We start from the raw sequence: 18,330 nt of genomic DNA on the forward strand, positions 1-18,330 counted from the left end.
AGAAAAAAAAAAAAAAAAAAAAAAAAAAAAAAATGCACTTAATTGTTTCCTGAAAATTTACAGTCAACAAAAGCTTCATGTAATTAAGTAATGCCAATTTCTCTTGTATTTAAAGCTGTCATTATCAAGCCCTTAGCCTTAACTAAGTAAAAAATACTGTATATTTTACTATACTGCTGATAAACCAATATTATCAATACCAGCATTAAAATTATGCAATCTTTCAAAAATAAGAAAGGATTAAAGAGTACATCTGTATGGTAGAGTAAGTCTTATCAAGTAATGCTACACAGACATGGTAATTTATCAGTACTCAAAATCTGCAGGGGGAATGAGTCTAGGATCCTTTACACGGATGATCAAATTCCTTATACAAAATAGTGCAATATTTGCATTTAACTTATGCACATCCTCTGTTTAAATCATTTCTAGATTGCTTATAACATCCAGTACAGTGAAAATGCTATGGAAACTGTTGCTACACTATATTGTTTAGGGAATAAGCAGAAGAAAAATGTCTGTACATGTTCAGTCCAAACACAAGCATCATAGACCTAACTGCATTTTCATGGTTAGGAATTGTATTGTAGAAATTTGCTCAATCTCTCCAAATAATTTAAAATATGATAAGAAATAAACCTTTAAAACCCTAAATATGTAAAGAAAATATAAATCTCATTTTAATGGTAGCTATTAGATTAGATTTCATACATTTGACATTGATACTCCTTATCCATTCCTACAACACAGTCTTTAAATCTCAATTATATATAATCTGCACAATACAGGTGAAACTAAAGGTCACAGTTGTCAAGTAGAAAGATCTACTTATGTTTATACAAAACATTTGCTGCTTTAAATGATAATGAATACTGAAATGTCAATAATACAAATGATATTTTGAATATATGCCAGTGCTTAAGTGCTCGTTGTTGAACTGAAATAAGTGTTTGTCTGAGCTATGAAGTAAGTCCGAGAGGCAGAGGCTGTAAGGCAAGGAGTGCGTTGCCATGGATGATCCCACAGAGGTTGGAAGTTTTTGCTTACACAGGAAATCTGTGTTACACTGATAGGAGGAACACACGGCCAGCCTGAAATTGGTGAACGCTTTGCACAGCTGCATCTAAAGCACGCCTAAAGGGCCAGTTCGCCTCACTGGCCTATAGCTTAGTTTTTACATTGCTGACCATTATTCTACTTGTTTTCTTTGTTAGATCTTTCTAGAATGTACAATTTTGTTGTCCAGCAGCCTACCATTATTTTAGTATTTTCAATTACTTTGATTTGGTTTTCAAACTTCAGTTGGTTCACTGTATCTTTTATCTTCAGCCACTATTTCTCTCTGACATTCTTCATCTTTCCTAACATATATTTTTATTTATTAGCCATATAATGAAAACACCTCTAATTGTCTTCATCTTTACGATGAAAAAGCATTTTAACCTTTTTATTTCAATTTCTCAGTTGATGGCATGCGTCTCCTTTCAGGTTTTTAACCTATTCATTTATTTTATTTTAATAGCTCCCTATTTATTTCTTAATGTTTGTCCCTGACTAAAATTTAAATATATCTAATATTCACATTACAACATTTAGTGTACTTAGTTTTAAACTCAAGTTTCTGTATTTTACCATTTCACTGTCATTTACCAATTTCCCTGTACTGCTCATCTCAAAGCCATCCTTGTTTGAGGATGACTTTTTCTTTAGGGTAGTGCTGAGCGAGGAACAATTCCCTCTAAGTAAGTGGGAAGACTTTGTCCCCCAGCTTCCTCTTCATTGCTCCTTATGGTTCCCACAGATGGGACCCCAGCCTTTCCACAAAGATTTCTCCACACAGGAAAAGTCAATTTCCTCTTAGATATTCCTGCGACATTGTGGGCTGGCTCAGACCTGAAGGATGAAGAGTGGAGAGAAGCAAGGTGGTGGCTGCTTTACTTCACTGCAATGTGGTCTTTTCAACTGACACTCTTCAGTGCATTGTGACGTAATATGGCAAAGGACATTTTTAATAAATGCAATGAAGAGCTTAAAAGAAAGCGTCATGAACACAAGATAGTGAAGTATTGTGAACACAGAGAAGGGACCCAAAGAGCCTTTCCCTTCTGAAAAAATCAGCGTCAAAACCTGTCAATAAGTTTCATGAACTTTACATGCACAAGCTGCACTGGCGAGCAAGTGACCATCCTGAAGTGATCACAGCTCAGTCAGACACAGCAGAATCACACAGCTGAATCTACACAATTGTAAAAAGTAATATTATTTTTTGGTGCCAAGGCCCTGAGTTGTGAAAAGGTCTGGCTGTTGAAACAATGAGAGCATAGTGGACAGGTATACAGATTTGGAGAGGTTAGTAAGAACCAAATAAGGGAAGGTCATATGAGCCTTGTACAAGAGTTTTCGCTCTTTTGCTATGGCAACAGGCACTCTATGAGCATCCTTCAAAACACAGTAATGCAGTCAGGCTCAACTGAGACAGATTTCAGGAACCAGGGATGCCAGCTCTAGGAAGCTGCTTCTAAGGGCAGCAGATGCTTTGCCAAGAAGCAAGCTATGATTTAAGGAAAAAGCTGGCATTCCCACCTAATGTCCGCTTTTCTGAGATTCTAAAGGTGGGAATGTTAAGGTGGTGGTCTTTTTTTAATGAGTGACTGCTAAAATCATCAAAATTATGATCTTCTCCAGCAAACAGGCAGTTATAGCTTAATAACATATTACAAATAATATACTGTCATTGTAAGTTTTGATATATTTTTCATTTTAGCTAATTAAGCCATTTTATTGTATTTTACTTACTAACTGTGCATTTCACCTTTTTTTTAAATGCATTTTGACAATGTAGAATGTAAATGGATTGTTTTATTCCTCTAGGTTAAAGTGAAATCATGACATTTCTCCATTTAAGTCCACTGAGGTAAATAATCCATTTTAAATTTAACATGACTAGGCAATCCCCAAAAACTTCCAAATACTGTATAAGATAGTGTCATCTTGAAGTACTAAATACTCCTCAAAAATATTAATTTTTTAACCTTTAGTGATTTCCCATAAAAGCAATATAATTTAGCTGTTCAACTTAGACCTTAAAGTTATTTATTATTAAACAGGCATCTATAAACACTAAGGCAATTTATTTACACATCCTAATGGCTCCTTGGGCTAGGTATAATACTGGTTTTATAGGTGAAGAGATAAAAGTTAAATACGTTGCTTAAAGTCCCAGGGCTCACATTAAAAAAAAAAGAGATAAGTAGTTTAAATAATGAGCCTAAGGTCACAGAATTAGTATATAGAACGTCCAGCTCTAACCAGCATTTTTCACCTTAGCCACTAATATATCTTGTCTCACTAAACCTCTATGCTTTAATCATTTTAAATCACAATAATTAGAAAAACCATGAAGCAAATAAATCAAGAATAAGGTAATAAGCATTCTAAAATCTCAGACTCTTCACCAGCAAAATGGGCAAATAATAGTACCACACTAAAGAGCTTATCATTAGAATTGAATGTCACTGTATGCGACAAAACTTCAACATTGTAATTGTTTCAACTTCTCAATAAATGTTCATTATACTCATTTTAGTAGTATGATCCAAAACTTAAGAGAAACATGTTAGCTTATCTCTAAGGAGAAACTAATAAGCTATTCATACACTGCATTTTTATTGAGCTTACTATTTCAAAGTTTATAATTTTAACTAAATGACTTTCAAGTAAACCAATAGAAAATAAATTCTTAAGTATGGGTCCTGGAATAAAAGGTCCAATTTTTGAAATTAATTCAGCTCTTTAAGAAATCATTAATTACATAATGACATGAAAGTTTCAAAGCTTCTCAGCAGCATCTTCAAGAATTGTTACTGATATAAGTTACCTTGGAGAGCTTCCGATTGAGATCAGAAATGAACAGCTGATTTTTCCTCCGTGAAAATACCTCTCCCTCTCTCCCAGAGTTACCCATGTGTTTGTATAGGAAAAGCCTAGTCTGCATCATAAACCATGTGCTTTGTTACCCTTGACACAGATGTATTTTACATACACCGCCCATCCTGATATTGCTCTGATGTGATTAGAAGCTGCAGTTGTTTGGGAAGTAAGATAACAAAATATTTGCTTGGGCATATGTTACCTTTTTCTAAGGAAAATATACCCCAGGTAATTATAAGGTATAACCCAGGTAATTATAAACTAATCTCTAATATCAGGTGTCACAACCGGATTCCTTTTGCCCTGTTTCCTTCAATCCCATGAAAAGGCATAAATAATATCACTCCTGCTCTATCCATTTTTCATTGGCCCATAATCAATAACTGGATTTCTAGATCATACTAACATAATGACATAATGATACACATAAATAAACCTGTCTCTCTCAAATGGTAGCAATTTATACAACTACTGAATGAAGTTGTATATTTAGCTATTCTCATTTCAAAACCACTTACTATTTTCTTACATAAAGCTCCAAGTTTTAGGAATGTGATTCCATCACATCCTTGGCTCTGACCAAATCAGTACCCTTCCTCCTAATTGGTGATTTGGCTGAATAAAGGAGATTTTAACTGCATTTTATCATTCTATGCCTTGTATACATAATATTCATAAGTTAATGGTACCTGGAATGCCAAATTTTTCTTTTTACATATGCATCAGTTGAAAAGTCCTAAGCAGTAGAAAGCTGTTGAGGAGCTTAAATGACAGATGATAGACTGTGAAAGAAGTAAAGGAAAAATGAATTTTGGATATACGGGATCCACAGACTGAAATGATCTATTGCATGTGATAAGTACAAGGAAGGATGATGCCTGGAAGATTCACAGGTTATTTTAGGTTATCTTATGGATGATAATGACACTAAAATGAGAAAAAGAAGGTGAAGGTGGACAGGAAGGAAACAGTGGAGAGAACTACTAAAGGTGCTTACAGACACACAAGTTTAAACGTCCTACTTTATGAGGTACTCTGAATTAACGGTTATTGCCTTGGGATAATGTCAACAGTTTTAAATTAAAGTTGAATTCAGTGCATAAATATTGTTATGTATGTTGAGTTTATGTCTAATAAAAGTTTTATTACTTTCTATTAAATTATAAAAACACTATTAATGTGAAAAAATTAATGATATAAAACCAACATGACATTATCACTCTAGTCATGGCAAAATAAGAAATTTCCAAAATTGGTGTAAGATTTAGACCTACCAGCACGAGCACTGATGTTTACAACCCATTCATCATATAACTGTGAATGGCAAGGGGAAAACAAGCGGAAGCTCATCTATATACATTGTCTTTAAAAATGGATGAAAGATAATGTCTTGGCAAGTCTAAGTGAGGGACTCCATCCATCAAGTAAAGGCAAAAATTGCTGGAACTACCGATTACTGATATTTTCCCTTGTCTTGTGACCTTTAATTATTTAAGCAGGATGATGTGTATAGGGGTGAATATAATGTAATTTGAAATGCTAATTGGTTAAAGAGAACTAGAGGTATATTGTTCCTTGTCCTAATCAAACTTCCTATCATTCTTCACTATAAAAAATTAACTTTTGCCTTGTATTTGCATTTCCCTTCGTGTTACACAGTAGGCAGTAGGAAATACCAGTGTATAATGAAAGAAGATGTTGAAATGAGAGGTGTTTTCTATAATTTACTAGAATATTATTAATGCACTGTCCTTCTATGAAAATAGACCTGCCTTATCATAAAAATATGCTCCAGAAAAAACTTTTATGCAAAAACTAAACGTCTAGTTTTTTCAAAAACTGAAACTATGTCCTAAGGGAGACAAGCATAGTTTCATTTCTTACCAACCTTAGTTAATAGGTGGGATTTTTATGCACTGTTGGCACTACACATAATTGCTATATATAATTATAATATGTCCATTGATGCCTTCTTGTAGGTCACTGTGGTTATTACTATGGACCTAGATAATTAAAAGAGAATGAAAAATGATTATAGCCCCAGAAGGGCAACTGTCGGTCTCTCACTGAGTCTATGAAACACTGGAATTGAAAATGCTTTACGCATCATCTGTGACCAATGTAAAAGTCTTTCTATAATGTATGCTGCAGGTTGACCAAAAAAAAAAAAAAAAAAAAATCAGAACACCTTCTGGAAAATGAGAGCTGCTCAAAGAAACCATGTCTAAACAAATTTAATGATGAAGAAAGATACATGCAAGGACACTAAACATAATCCAAAATAAGTGAAAGATCTAATCTAATAATTAGATGATATATTTATTCATAGAACACACCCTAAAAAATAAATAGCTCCTTAAAATTAATGCTTACATTTATTGTAAATTCATGCACATCTTCCTTCTTAAAGTTAATGGCATAAATATTACTGTATCATTATTTAATGGAAGCTAGCTGAATATGAATACTTTAGTACTTTGATAGTAAATCATAAAACAGATAGAGCAGATCTTTACATTACAGTAAACATTTTAAATTTTTCTCTATACTACTTATAAATAATGATTACAAGTATTTTTAACTACATGTAATTATCCTTCCAGGTAGAATTTTCTTGAAGTTTCAAGAAACTGTAAACTGTCTTTAATAACTGAAAATTTAAATGTATACTGTGCTCTAATATGTTGCTGGTTTGTTTTGGGTAGATGTAAACATTATAAAAATTGCAAAAGAATTTTAGCTTATTATAAATACACATTTTAAAATACCGATAAATAACTGTAATTATTTAAAAGATATTTAATTTCAAATTTCACATTTAAAAATATCAGTTATAATATTGTGAAAATATATGCAATTCACAAACAAAACAATTAAGCTCTTATGGAGCTATGTTACTGCCCATTTTTTAATCCTAAAAGCTACTTAGCCATTTGATGGCCAGTGCGTGTTTTGGTGGAAAGTCATGGAACACTACCACATGGACCTAAGGACTTCAGGCAGCACACACAGCTGTGCTCTCGCTTCGAGGGCTCTGCATTTGCTGTTCGCTCTGTCCCTCATTTTCTTTCCTCTTTGCATATCCTGCTTCCTCACGTACCTCAGGTGTTCAGTACATGCACGCTCTCAGAAAAGTCCAGGCCACGCTCTTTAATTCTGTAGCTACTCTGTACTCAGTGTCCCTCTGTCTTTCTTTATGTTTCTCTACAGAACGTATGGCCATCAAATGCAATAACGATGCCGTGTGTGTGTGTGTGTGTGTGTGTGTGTGTGTGTGTGTGTGTTCATTATTGCCCCCAATAAATGTAAGCTCTTTGAAATAGATTTTTCTCTAGTTAGTTAATTGCTCAGAACAGTGCCTGAATATTACTCAAGAAATTTCTGTTTAAAGAATGAGTGAATGTGAAAGTCCCATCTTTCTTTTGAAAGATTTTTTTTTTTTTTTTATATAGCCTACCTCATGCAACTCCACAGGAATGTAAAGCATCAGTCTGGGATATAAAAGCTTAATAAAGCCTGGAGAGTTTTCCAAGCAAAGATGACTCAAGGGTCCATGCTACTTTCATCATATGGGTCAGTGCTTTCAAAGTCCCTTGATTCCAACTAAAGGGACCCTAAAGTCCTTCTGGGTCTTAGAGGCTAGGCCTGGAAGTGTAGGTAATATCTCTGCTCAGTTTAGTCACAAGCTAAATTCACTTCAGGAGGCTGGGGAAGGGACTCTTCCAATGGGTTCAGAGAACAGGAACAGTACTATTATTCTGCCACACAGAAACTAGGAAAACATGTTCTTCTTTTTCATAAAGAACTTTAAAATATACACCTCTGCATGCTTACTATGAGCCATGGAAGAAAGAATCTAGAATGAAGGAAGAAAGGTGACTGCAGGAGTGAGGAATAAAATATTAGTTACATTTTGAGGAAATTGCCTCTCTGAGGAGGTGACAATTCTGCTAGGAGAGATAAGAATGAGCCAGACATGCAAAAATTAGAAAATTGACACTGCTAAGACAGAGAAGACCTAGTGTGAAGACGTATGAGCAAGAATAAACATGGCACATGTGCAGGTTAGTGAGAAGACTGGGGTGGCTGAAAGAACTGGGCGAGAGACAATGGGAGAGCAAGTAGCCAGCACAGCAGACAGGAGCTCATCTTGCAGAGCCTGTTAGGCCACACAGGAAGTTTGCATTTTATTTTAAAATAAAGAGTAGATATTGTTATACTTAAAGGAAAAAAGCCCACAATCTGCTTTACATTTTTAAAACATCAGTTTAGCTGCTATGAAGCAAGTAAACTATTATGAGGTAAATACATAGACCTTTGCAAAAGGGTAAACAATACAGATAGAGAAAAGACATACTGGACTTACTAGTATAATGGAAATTGAATTGTGAGAGCATGAGAAATCAAAATGACTCCCAGGTTTTATTGGTAAACTGTGTAAGTTTACCAAAGGCGTTGCCTTGCAAATATGAGGAAGTTCAAGAGCACACCAGATTTTCCCAGAGAACAGTAAGTTTTTCCTTGGACATCATAGTTTGAAGTAGCCTATTAGGTATTCCAGCTCACATGTTGGGATAGAGATGTCACTGTATGGAGAATATTTAAAGCAAAGGATGGAAAAGTCCCCCTGAGCAAGTAGTGAAAAGACAAAGCTGTGGGTGAAGCCCAGGGGCAATCCAGCAGCCAGAAACCTGACCTCAGAGTAGCAGGTCACTGAAGATGTGCTCTAGATCCGGTCCGTCCAGTGGGCAGCAAGAACTCCAGAATGCCATTGGGAGAATGAGAAGAGCACAGGGTAGCCGAAAGATAGTGAGCACTTCAATTCACTTTTAGTGAAAATGAGCAGAGCATGAGCAAAAACCATAGTTTGGTGAGAAGCTCTCTGAACAAAAAAGGAATTTTGGTTAAACGAATGGGAGTTACTGAAGGACATTTTCTAGGCTGACAGGAGCCATCTTGTAAAAGTAGTGGAAGGATATCTACCTAAGTCAGAGTTTAAAAATTCTCTTAACTAATCTAATTTAAAATCCTTCTGGTTCCCTGACCTATGAAATTACACTCTATAAAAATGCAAATTAGTAATACATTAAGAATTTTTATATTATCTTGATTTTAATATGCATTTATTTTATTATGACCTTGTTAGAAAAACACAGTAAAAACTACAGTTTGATAAATCTGTTTTCCAGAGACAGAACAAATAATTAGTAAATTCTGCACTTAAACACAATCTAATTAATTATTTTAATATTTAAATTTATAGCAATTATCTTAGGCCATGCTTATTAACAGAATAAAAAAGGCTTTCACCCTCAATCATAGGTCATAGCATTGTATCTTACTGGTAAATTGTATGCCCAACTGTAAAAACAGAGATTATTTTCTCAATTTAAAAAATAATAATAATACATAGTTTATTTACTGCTTTTGAGTTAAACAAATTTGACACAAATTGTCTCTGTGATTCTCAAGGTTTATAAGCCTCCTGTGTATATGTGAAAAAAGAAAGAGGGAAAAGAAGGAATAATGTCTGTGTTACTGAAATATGAAGGTCATGGATGGTATGCTCAAAGCAGATGAACCTTGGCATTCATAGGTGCTTAGTAAATCACTGTTATTGCTTATATTCTTTCTGTTATCATTGAATTACTATTATTGTTATATGTTTGAAGTTACAAAACCTATATACCATAGTCAAGAACTTTCTTTCCACCTATGGTAATTGACAGATAAACAAAAGTAAAGAAATCCAGGACCATTTTAGAACCTTTCTGGGCAGTTGGGGGTGTGCAATCTCCAGCGCTGCAAGATTGAATAATAAAAAAATTGAGCCAATAAACAGTTTATGAAAGAATTATTAAGCCCCAAAACACTTTACTGTACTGTACATGTGTACTGGGTGGTCATTAATCTGGTTTTAAAATTAATAAAGATTATGCAAATGATGAAACTTAAAATTTTAAATTTAATTTTATACTAAGGATTGATTGTATAGAATGTGAAGAAAAACATGAAGTGGGTGGGAGAAACACAAACATCAGGCAAAGAACAAATGTCAATAAGGAAACAGAAACTGAAACAAACTGGAAATGAAGTAGACTGGTGAAAAAAGGCCCAGATAAATGAGTTTCCCCCAAAATCACAACTTCAACTTTCTTTGAGGTATGTTACCATAAAACACTAGTGATTATTCTTTCTACTACTGACTCATTTTTCTGCTGTCTAACACATAATGCTAGACTCTTCTCTCCTAGTGGACAAACTAGTGAAGATTATGACAGAGAAATTATTCCCTGGGTTGTAGCAGTAGTTACTAGGACATCTGTGTTTCCAAAGGCTGGAAATACATTAAGCTAAAATCCATATTTTTGTCTTTGAGTAAGAGCTAGATGTTTCCCTCTTTCTCTCCCCTATATTTTCATTTAAGAAAAGCTTTTCCCTGGACCTCCATTTAATCACGGGATTGCCCATCTCTTCCCATTCTCTCCATTAGATGCACAAGCTGTGCCCCCGCATCCCTCTGCTTAGAGCACTCAGTCATGTTCAAGTCGCCAGCAGCTATTCCCACCATCCAAGCCCCATGATTACAAAGAGTCAAAGCAGTCTGTTACTAAATTTCTTTACAAAGGAGTTGTGTTTGCTACTGTAATTTAATTTATTATTAATTAAGGTGCTGAAATGTAAGTACAATAAACAGAATTGCTGTCAATGAAAATTAAATTAACATTTTGATAGGTGTGGAGAGTATCTTCTTCATGCCTAAAGTTCTTATTTAAAATTAAGGAAATCACAGATTGAAACTGTAGATGATGCATTACTGGCACAATTTATGCAAGCAATATGATGTAGAATTCCAGCCAATAGACACTTAAAGAAAAAGTCATAAACTTTTATTATGACTGACATACAAATTCATATGTACCTGTTTTAAGTGAAAACAGAAGAAGAAGACATCATGTAGCATGTTTATGGTTCCTTTAATGTATTTACACACCATTTTGATTCATTAATCTATTGATTTTTATCACAAAAGCTAAGATCATAGCAGTTATATTCTTAAGGCATACGTCACGGGCAGCATTCTTGTTACCAGGAAATAAAACAAATAATGTTTAAGAAGAAGATTACACATATAAGGTCATCAAAAGCAGAGGAAACTTCACAAGTGAAAAAAAATACTTACCACAGATAAAATTTAAGGTATTAAAGCTTGCTAATATCTATTCCAAGGCATTGACCATCTCTAAGTATAACAGGAGCAATTACAAGATGTTTGCTGCAAATTTTTGTACAATCACAGGTTGTTTTAAGACAAACTACATGCACACTTTGGATTATAAGACCAAATACAAGAAAACAATGTTACTTAAGTGTAATCTAATGACATTTCTATGGTCATCAACGAAAGCTGACCATTTGCTTAAACTGTAATGTGTCATGGTATTGTACTGTAGGATTTATACATGCACATTCCCCTACAAGAATATTTTCTTTAAAAATCTGAACAGTAGTATTATAAATTTAAAAAGATTTATACATTTTTCATCATATAAATATGCAGATTTTTTAAAAGTATATTGTATAAACATCAAGCAATAAATTTTGCCTTTAAGCCAGTGTAATTACAGTTTATGAAATTATGATCTTCTTAAAAAAAGAGACAGGATATTAATGGAGAAAGCATACATTGATAAAATATGTAAGTAAAATGAACAAGTAAAATGCATAGTTGCTGAGGTCCCATCTTTAAAATAGTTCTAGAACTCCATCTAAAATGATCTGTGCATTATTTAAGCCAGAACTCTAAATCCACAATGAAAGTACATGATAATGTACTTAGTCTGCACTGCCACCAAGTGCCTAAACCAATTAATTTTAAAACTTTTGCAGAAGCTAAAAGATGGTTCTTTTTCTGTTTGAGTAATAATTTGGGAACAGGCTAAGAAGAATGCATCTTTAACATGAATTACTATAAGGTCTCTACAATTTAGATGTGACAATAAAATCTCAAAAGAATTAGTAAAACATCAAGAATCCTACCAGCTCACTGGAAGTTCGTGCAGTCTGAAAATGTTACTCAGTCTGTAGTCAAATTTCGGTGGACAAAGATTTTCTTTATTTAAATCCAAATTTAGATTTGATTGCATCTCTTTTGGAAATTCTGAATCCTAGAGAAAACATAAAGTAAGAATTCTGTGTTATTCAAATAACTGCAGGCACTGATAGTTTGTCTTATTTAATACTGAATTACGCACATTATTACATTTTCCTATACTCTTACCATAAGCCCTTCATGTTCTAATTTAGCTTAGAAAAAAATATGTAAAAAAGATAAAATTTAAGGCACATTTCTACTTATACAATCAATTTTACTTATAAACTGCGTGCTACATGTTAAAAATTACTGAAATATTTCTTTTGTGATGTGAAGCACAGGATAGCAGTGTCTTGTATGTTTGGACAAATGTCATTTCTCAATAAGCTTTCAACCTCAGAATAACATCAGTAATCAGTCTGTGATAATTATTATATCCCTTTGTCTTCTGTAACTTACAGGACTAAAAATAATGCCACTGAGTAACAAATGAACCCTTGATGGGCTGGGGCTGTAGCTCAGTGGCAAGGTGCTTGCCTCACAGGTGTGAGGCCCAAGGGTCAATTCCCAGTACTGGAAAAAAGAAAAAAAACAATAACACTTGCTTATTGTTTAATTATTAAAGGTTTCTTCTTTAAATCCAAGAAACATTAATTTATAGACATTTACTAAAGATAAAGTTTCACCTATAGAAAAAGAAAGAAATCATCTATACTAGCACCAAAATCTTGTATTCATTGGTCACTTCTTTCCCACTGAGGAAACTCCAAAGACCATTCTATGTCCATATAAAAAGAATATCTCCAGATAAAAGAAGACCTGCTATGAATAGACACACACTATTAATAATAGATAAACTGCATAATAGTATTTTTTTAAAGAAAGTAATCTATTTCCTTTGTTAAACTCTAAAATTAATGTTAGAGAGGGAAACATTCATTCATGTAATAGAAAATATTTGTAAGTGCATTTTATCTCAAACGATATTCTGGACATAAGAACTCTTCCACTAACCAAGCAGATGAATGAGTCTTGCTCTTGTGGAGGTAGTATTCTAGTATATTCTTTCCTATACTTTCAGAATTGGAAAATGGTAAAGCTAACTTCATAAATGAGACATTTTTCTGAACAACAAGCTAGTATATATTCACACAGAAATGTGTATTTCATGATACTGCAAAGAAAATTAGAATCAATCTTAGTCTCATCTCTCAGATATAATCAATATTAACACTTTGGTATAGTTACTTCATTTCTTCTTTCTCTCTTAATTTTTACACAGTTGGCACCATGCTGCATTGTCCACTCACTAGTCTTCATTTAACATTATATTACTTCATCTTTATATCATTTGGTCTGTTTTGTAAGAATGATAAATGCCATCTTTTATGCAACAGCCTGCTATTTTTGTGTCTCTTATGGATATCAATACTAGAATACAGCATTTAGAGTTTTCTGTCTGTAAACTTGCCCTGACTGATTATTTCCTTAAAGTGTAGTTCTACAAGAGTAAATAAATAATTCAAATAAAATAAATATTTGATGGAAACATGATAACTTCACAGATTGCGCTTCAGAAACACTGTACCAGTTTGCACTCCTGCCAGTGTAAATTGATGAATTCACCACATCGCTAATGGTACACACACACACACACACACAGAGACAATTTAAAATCATCCATTCATTGCACAATTATTTCTTTTGACCAGTATTTACTATTGAATCTCTACTTCCTGATAGACACTGGTTTCCATTCTTATAATATGTCCCTAAGCAAAACAGATACAATTCCTTTCCTTGTGGATCTTGCATTACACCAAGAGAACAAGGATAGTAAAAATAATACACATGTAAATTATATTACACCTATTAGGTGAAATTCTATGAAAATATTATTGGCAATTCATATACAAACCCCCATTTCATTTATGTTTCTTAAATAATTTGAGTAGGTTAAACTTCTTTATATTTCCCTTTTCTTTCCATTTTTTCTGAATTACATATTTATGTCCTTTGACCATTTTTCTACTGTTATGGAAATATTTAATTTTAATTATGTTGCTTGGGTTGAAGATGAGAGGGCAAATAATTATGATGGAAAATATACCAGTGGATCAAAACCCAGTTATACATAATTTTTGAACTATATGGAAATATCCTAGCACCTCAACTTATTACCTTTACCTTTTAATAAATATTGTTATATCATTAGATCAAAGTAATAAAGTAAGATATTTAATAAAAGTTAACCACCTAGGCCCTAACTCTTATTTCTGTGACTGAGAAGAATATTGGAAAATGTATCTGTTTCATAGGCTGCTGCGAGAAGTGAGTGAGATAATCGCTGTAAAGTACTCATCACATGCTTGGTGCTTAGTAAGATCTTAATAAACATTAGCTATTTCTTTTGCTAGTTTTACTATTCATGTAATTAATAGCACATGTTAATTTCAACTGGTTAGTATTATTTCATACTCTAGTTTTTACTGTAATTTTCTATCAAATTATAGGTTTAATACTCTCTTGAGATACTGATTAAACAGTCTTGGTTTTAGTATGCTATTGCTGTACTTCTGACAATCCCAGTCTCATATTCTGTTACCTTCTCTATCTATCTGGGTATCTACAGCTGTCCCAGTACCAATGATAACAGTTCTCACCTCACTGCCCATTTACAATTAAATATAGACTTGCTGTTTGTATTAACCATTTGTTGTTGGTTATATTAACCACTTAATAGTTTACCTCAAGCATTACTCAGGCAGTGTGTATCTGTATTTGAATAATTGGATTGGTAAGTGGTTAAAAGGATGTTGAGCCAGATGTGTACTGTTATGGTTTTGATTGAGAATGACTTCCAAAACTCTCATGTGCTCCAAGGCAGGGCTTTTGCAAAGGAATTAAACCATAGGTGGACTACATCTGATTATATTAGGAGGTACGTCTGATCAGAAGAGTCAGGAGGCATGACCTAAAAGGCTTTATCTTCCTCTTTTACTCCTTCTATCTTCACATCCTTACCTCCATGATGTGATCAGCTTACCTCCATGGAATGCCCTCCACTATGCTATTTCTGCCTTGGAGCTGGCTTAGGAATGAATCCTTTAAAAACAATGAGCCAAAATAAACCTCTTCATTAAGTTGTCTGTGCCAGGTATTGTGTCTCAGTAATGAAGGTGACAAAAACAAATTTTGGTACTGAGAGTAGGGTCATTGCTAGGACTACCTGACCAGGTGGTTTAGAACACTTTGGATCTGGCTCACAGGTAGAATTTAGAAAGACTTGGAGATGTTAATTGTGGAAGCTCCAGAAGGCTGTAAGCTAAGCTTGATGGGAGAATCTGGTCAGAGTTCAGAGAATTGCTGACAGAAGTGCATACAGTAAAGGACAGGCTCAGAAGGTTTCAATTGAAAACAAGGACTCCATTGGCAGTTGGACTCTCTACCATGTGCATTATTCTCTGGCAGAAAATTTGTCTACATTTTGTTCATGTCCTGAGACTTTGCTAAAGACTGAGATTAACCACTTACCATTTATGGTGGTTAACTGACTAATTGTCAACTTGAGTGGGGAAGGCCCAGCTGAATTGAGCCATCATGGTTCTGTGTGCAGAAGACCCACCTAAGGAAGCTTGTTGTCAGAACTGTATAAAAGGAGAATGGGAGGGAAGGATTTCAGCTGATATTCCTGTAGCTGCTTTCTTCAGAGGAGTTACAGTGATTTTTCTTCAAAGGAGCTTTGGCTGCTTTCTTTCTTTGGGGAGCTTCAATCCTCGTCTTCACCTTGGATGTTGTCTCCTTGCTTCCAGTGCAGATCCCTCAGCCTTCTTGCTCAGATCCTTCAGCCTTTTGTCACAGACACTTCAGCTTCAATCACTGGCCCTTGAGCCGTTCCAGTGCAGATCCTTTCATCTCCCATTGCAGATCCTTCTGCCTCTTGATATGGACACGTATGGGACACTGCTGTGGGTCTCCAGCACATAGACAGATGTCTTGCACTTTTCTACATCTCACTAGTAAGCACTGACTAATACACCAGTCCAATTATTTAAATACAGGATGACCAAAAATTGCATATTTTTAAATTAATTTTTATAAGATAATATAACAAGAAATATAAAAATAACAATTATATCAAATTTATTCAATACAAGAATTGACTGGTTGAAATGACACCTGCCTGAGTGATGCTTGAGAAAGTGAGTACATAAACAAATGCTCTGCCTGAGTGAAACTCTGGGTAACTGTTAACTGGTTAAGGGCAGTAGACTAATTAACCTGGTGGTGCAAACATCAAGGCAGACTAACATTTGGGTAGTAGAATGGGTAATGCTGGTCGCTTTTGGCCATATTCACTATAAGCATTTTAAGCAAAAAGCCCATTTAAAGGTGGCAGCTTTGCCAAAAGAAAAGTGCCTATAGATTGGAACAAAGGAGATCACGGTTCCTAAAATGATTACCATAAAGAAGCCAAGTGCTTTGCATCAGAACAACACGAAAGATGCCTCAAGGGCATGTCAGGAATAAGCAAGACCCTACCCTTCTTTGGTTTAAGGGTGGAAAGGGGCAAAGGTAAACTCATTTCAAAGACTTTCTTTGCTTCAAAGAAAGTCCCAGGGCAATCTGCTGGAGAATGTTGCCTAAAGAATAGGTTCCCTACCATTCTTTTCACAATGCTCAATCATCCAGACACTGAAAGGCCTCTGAAGCCATGATCCAAGAGCACTCAGCTACTGTTTGAATTGGTGGCAGATCTTTATGTCCTCCACATGGTAGTGGTTTTACAGGCATGCAGAATGCAAGAGTTACAGGATCAGGAACATTTCCACCAGATTTTGAAGAAGGCTTGGGAGACAAGGCAGTTTACCTTTGCACTGGCAGTACATGAAGCCATGTGAGTGAAATGAAAAGTGGAGAGTATAGTACACTGGGAAAGCCAGGAACATGGCACATCTGAAGAAAGTCACAGGCACTGAGCAAAGCCACCCAAGAGAGACCATAAGAGCTACAATCAGAAATGCCATAGGGTTGGTGCTGACCAAGCTCTTTGGAGTTCACATCATGGCACTACTTGCCCAGGGTGCTGGACTTGGAGCTGCAAGGTTTAATGTTTTACCTACTGATTTTGGTCTAGCTTTGGTCCCATTCCTTTCTATGCCCCTATTCTTTTCTTTTGGAATGGGAATGTTTACTCTCTGCTGTTGTATGTTGGCAGTGCTTAACTTTCCTTCATATTTTTTACAGGGGCTAACAGCTAAGAGTTTGCCTTGAAACTCAGGGGGGACTTTGGACTTTTAAGAACTGATAGGCTTTGGTATCAATTAGAAAGACTAAATGCATTTTCTATAAAAAGATATGCATGAATCTTTCAAGGTCAGGGGTAGAATGTTATGGGTTAGATCAAAATGATCATCTAATTTCTCTTGTGCCCAGTGGTGAGGCTTTTGGAAGGTGACTGGGCCTCAGGAGTGCTATAGCTGATCGTGACACTTGGAAGTGGGGCCTAGCTAGAAGAGGCGGGTCACTAGGTACAGGACTGTCAGGATACAGACCCCTCGCCAGCTCCTCCCTTCTGTCTCTGCTTCCTGGCCTCCATAAGGTTGAGCAGCTTCCTCCACAGTGAGCCCCTCCACTGTGCCCTTTCTGCCTTGACACTGACTGACCATGGACTGAGACCTCTAAAACCAATGAGTCCAAATTAACTCTCCTTCAGGTTGCAGATATAAGAAAATGACTAAAATGGTACCTTCTATCAATTTCAGTAATATACCAGTTAAGCATCCCCAGTATCTATCCCTATGGACAAACCAGGCTATCTATTTGGACTTCCTCCAGATGAGTCTCTTGGGCACCCAGGTTACTCTTACACCTGGTATTCAAGCTATGATCTGATTTTCCATTTTTCTCTTCACATTCCTTTGAACTATTATTAATGGGAATTAATCCCAAATAATTTTGAGCCAGAATTTGAGAGGCACTATATTAGTTACAAATATGAGTAGAGAACGTTTTTTCCACTCCAAAGAGTCACAGTCCTTCTCTAAGACAACAACATAAATGAAAAACAACATCATTGAAAAAAGCTAGATTAGAAATATGTAGACAGTATTAAGGTTAACAAATAAGTAATAAAATTATTAGAACAGAAGAGACACTGTTAAACACGTGTAATATGATTATATTAATAGATGATAGAGATCACAGCACACTGGAAGGTTGAGGCAGGAGGACTTCAAGTTCAGCCCCAGCTGGGGCAACTTAGTGACAGTGAAACCTGTTCCAAAATAAAAACTTGTTTTCAG

General features: G+C 35.0%; 1 protein-coding gene across 5 annotated transcripts in view; it reads right to left on the reverse strand.

The window, feature by feature from the left end:
- The window catches only part of Spag16 (sperm associated antigen 16), a 948,741-nt gene that overhangs the window by 747,597 nt on the left and 182,814 nt on the right, over positions 1–18,330 (reverse strand). For all 5 annotated transcript variants that reach the window (XM_005396922.2, XM_013520779.1, XM_005396924.2 and 2 more), the window contains one exon: positions 11,971–12,098. In XM_005396922.2, the coding sequence (XP_005396979.1) occupies positions 11,971–12,098 (128 nt within the window). The remainder of the gene's footprint in view (positions 1–11,970; positions 12,099–18,330) is intronic.

This window comes from Chinchilla lanigera, unplaced genomic scaffold, assembly GCF_000276665.1.
Source record: "Chinchilla lanigera isolate Chin_1 unplaced genomic scaffold, ChiLan1.0 scaffold00056, whole genome shotgun sequence".
Classification (NCBI taxonomy): Eukaryota; Metazoa; Chordata; class Mammalia; order Rodentia; family Chinchillidae; genus Chinchilla; species Chinchilla lanigera.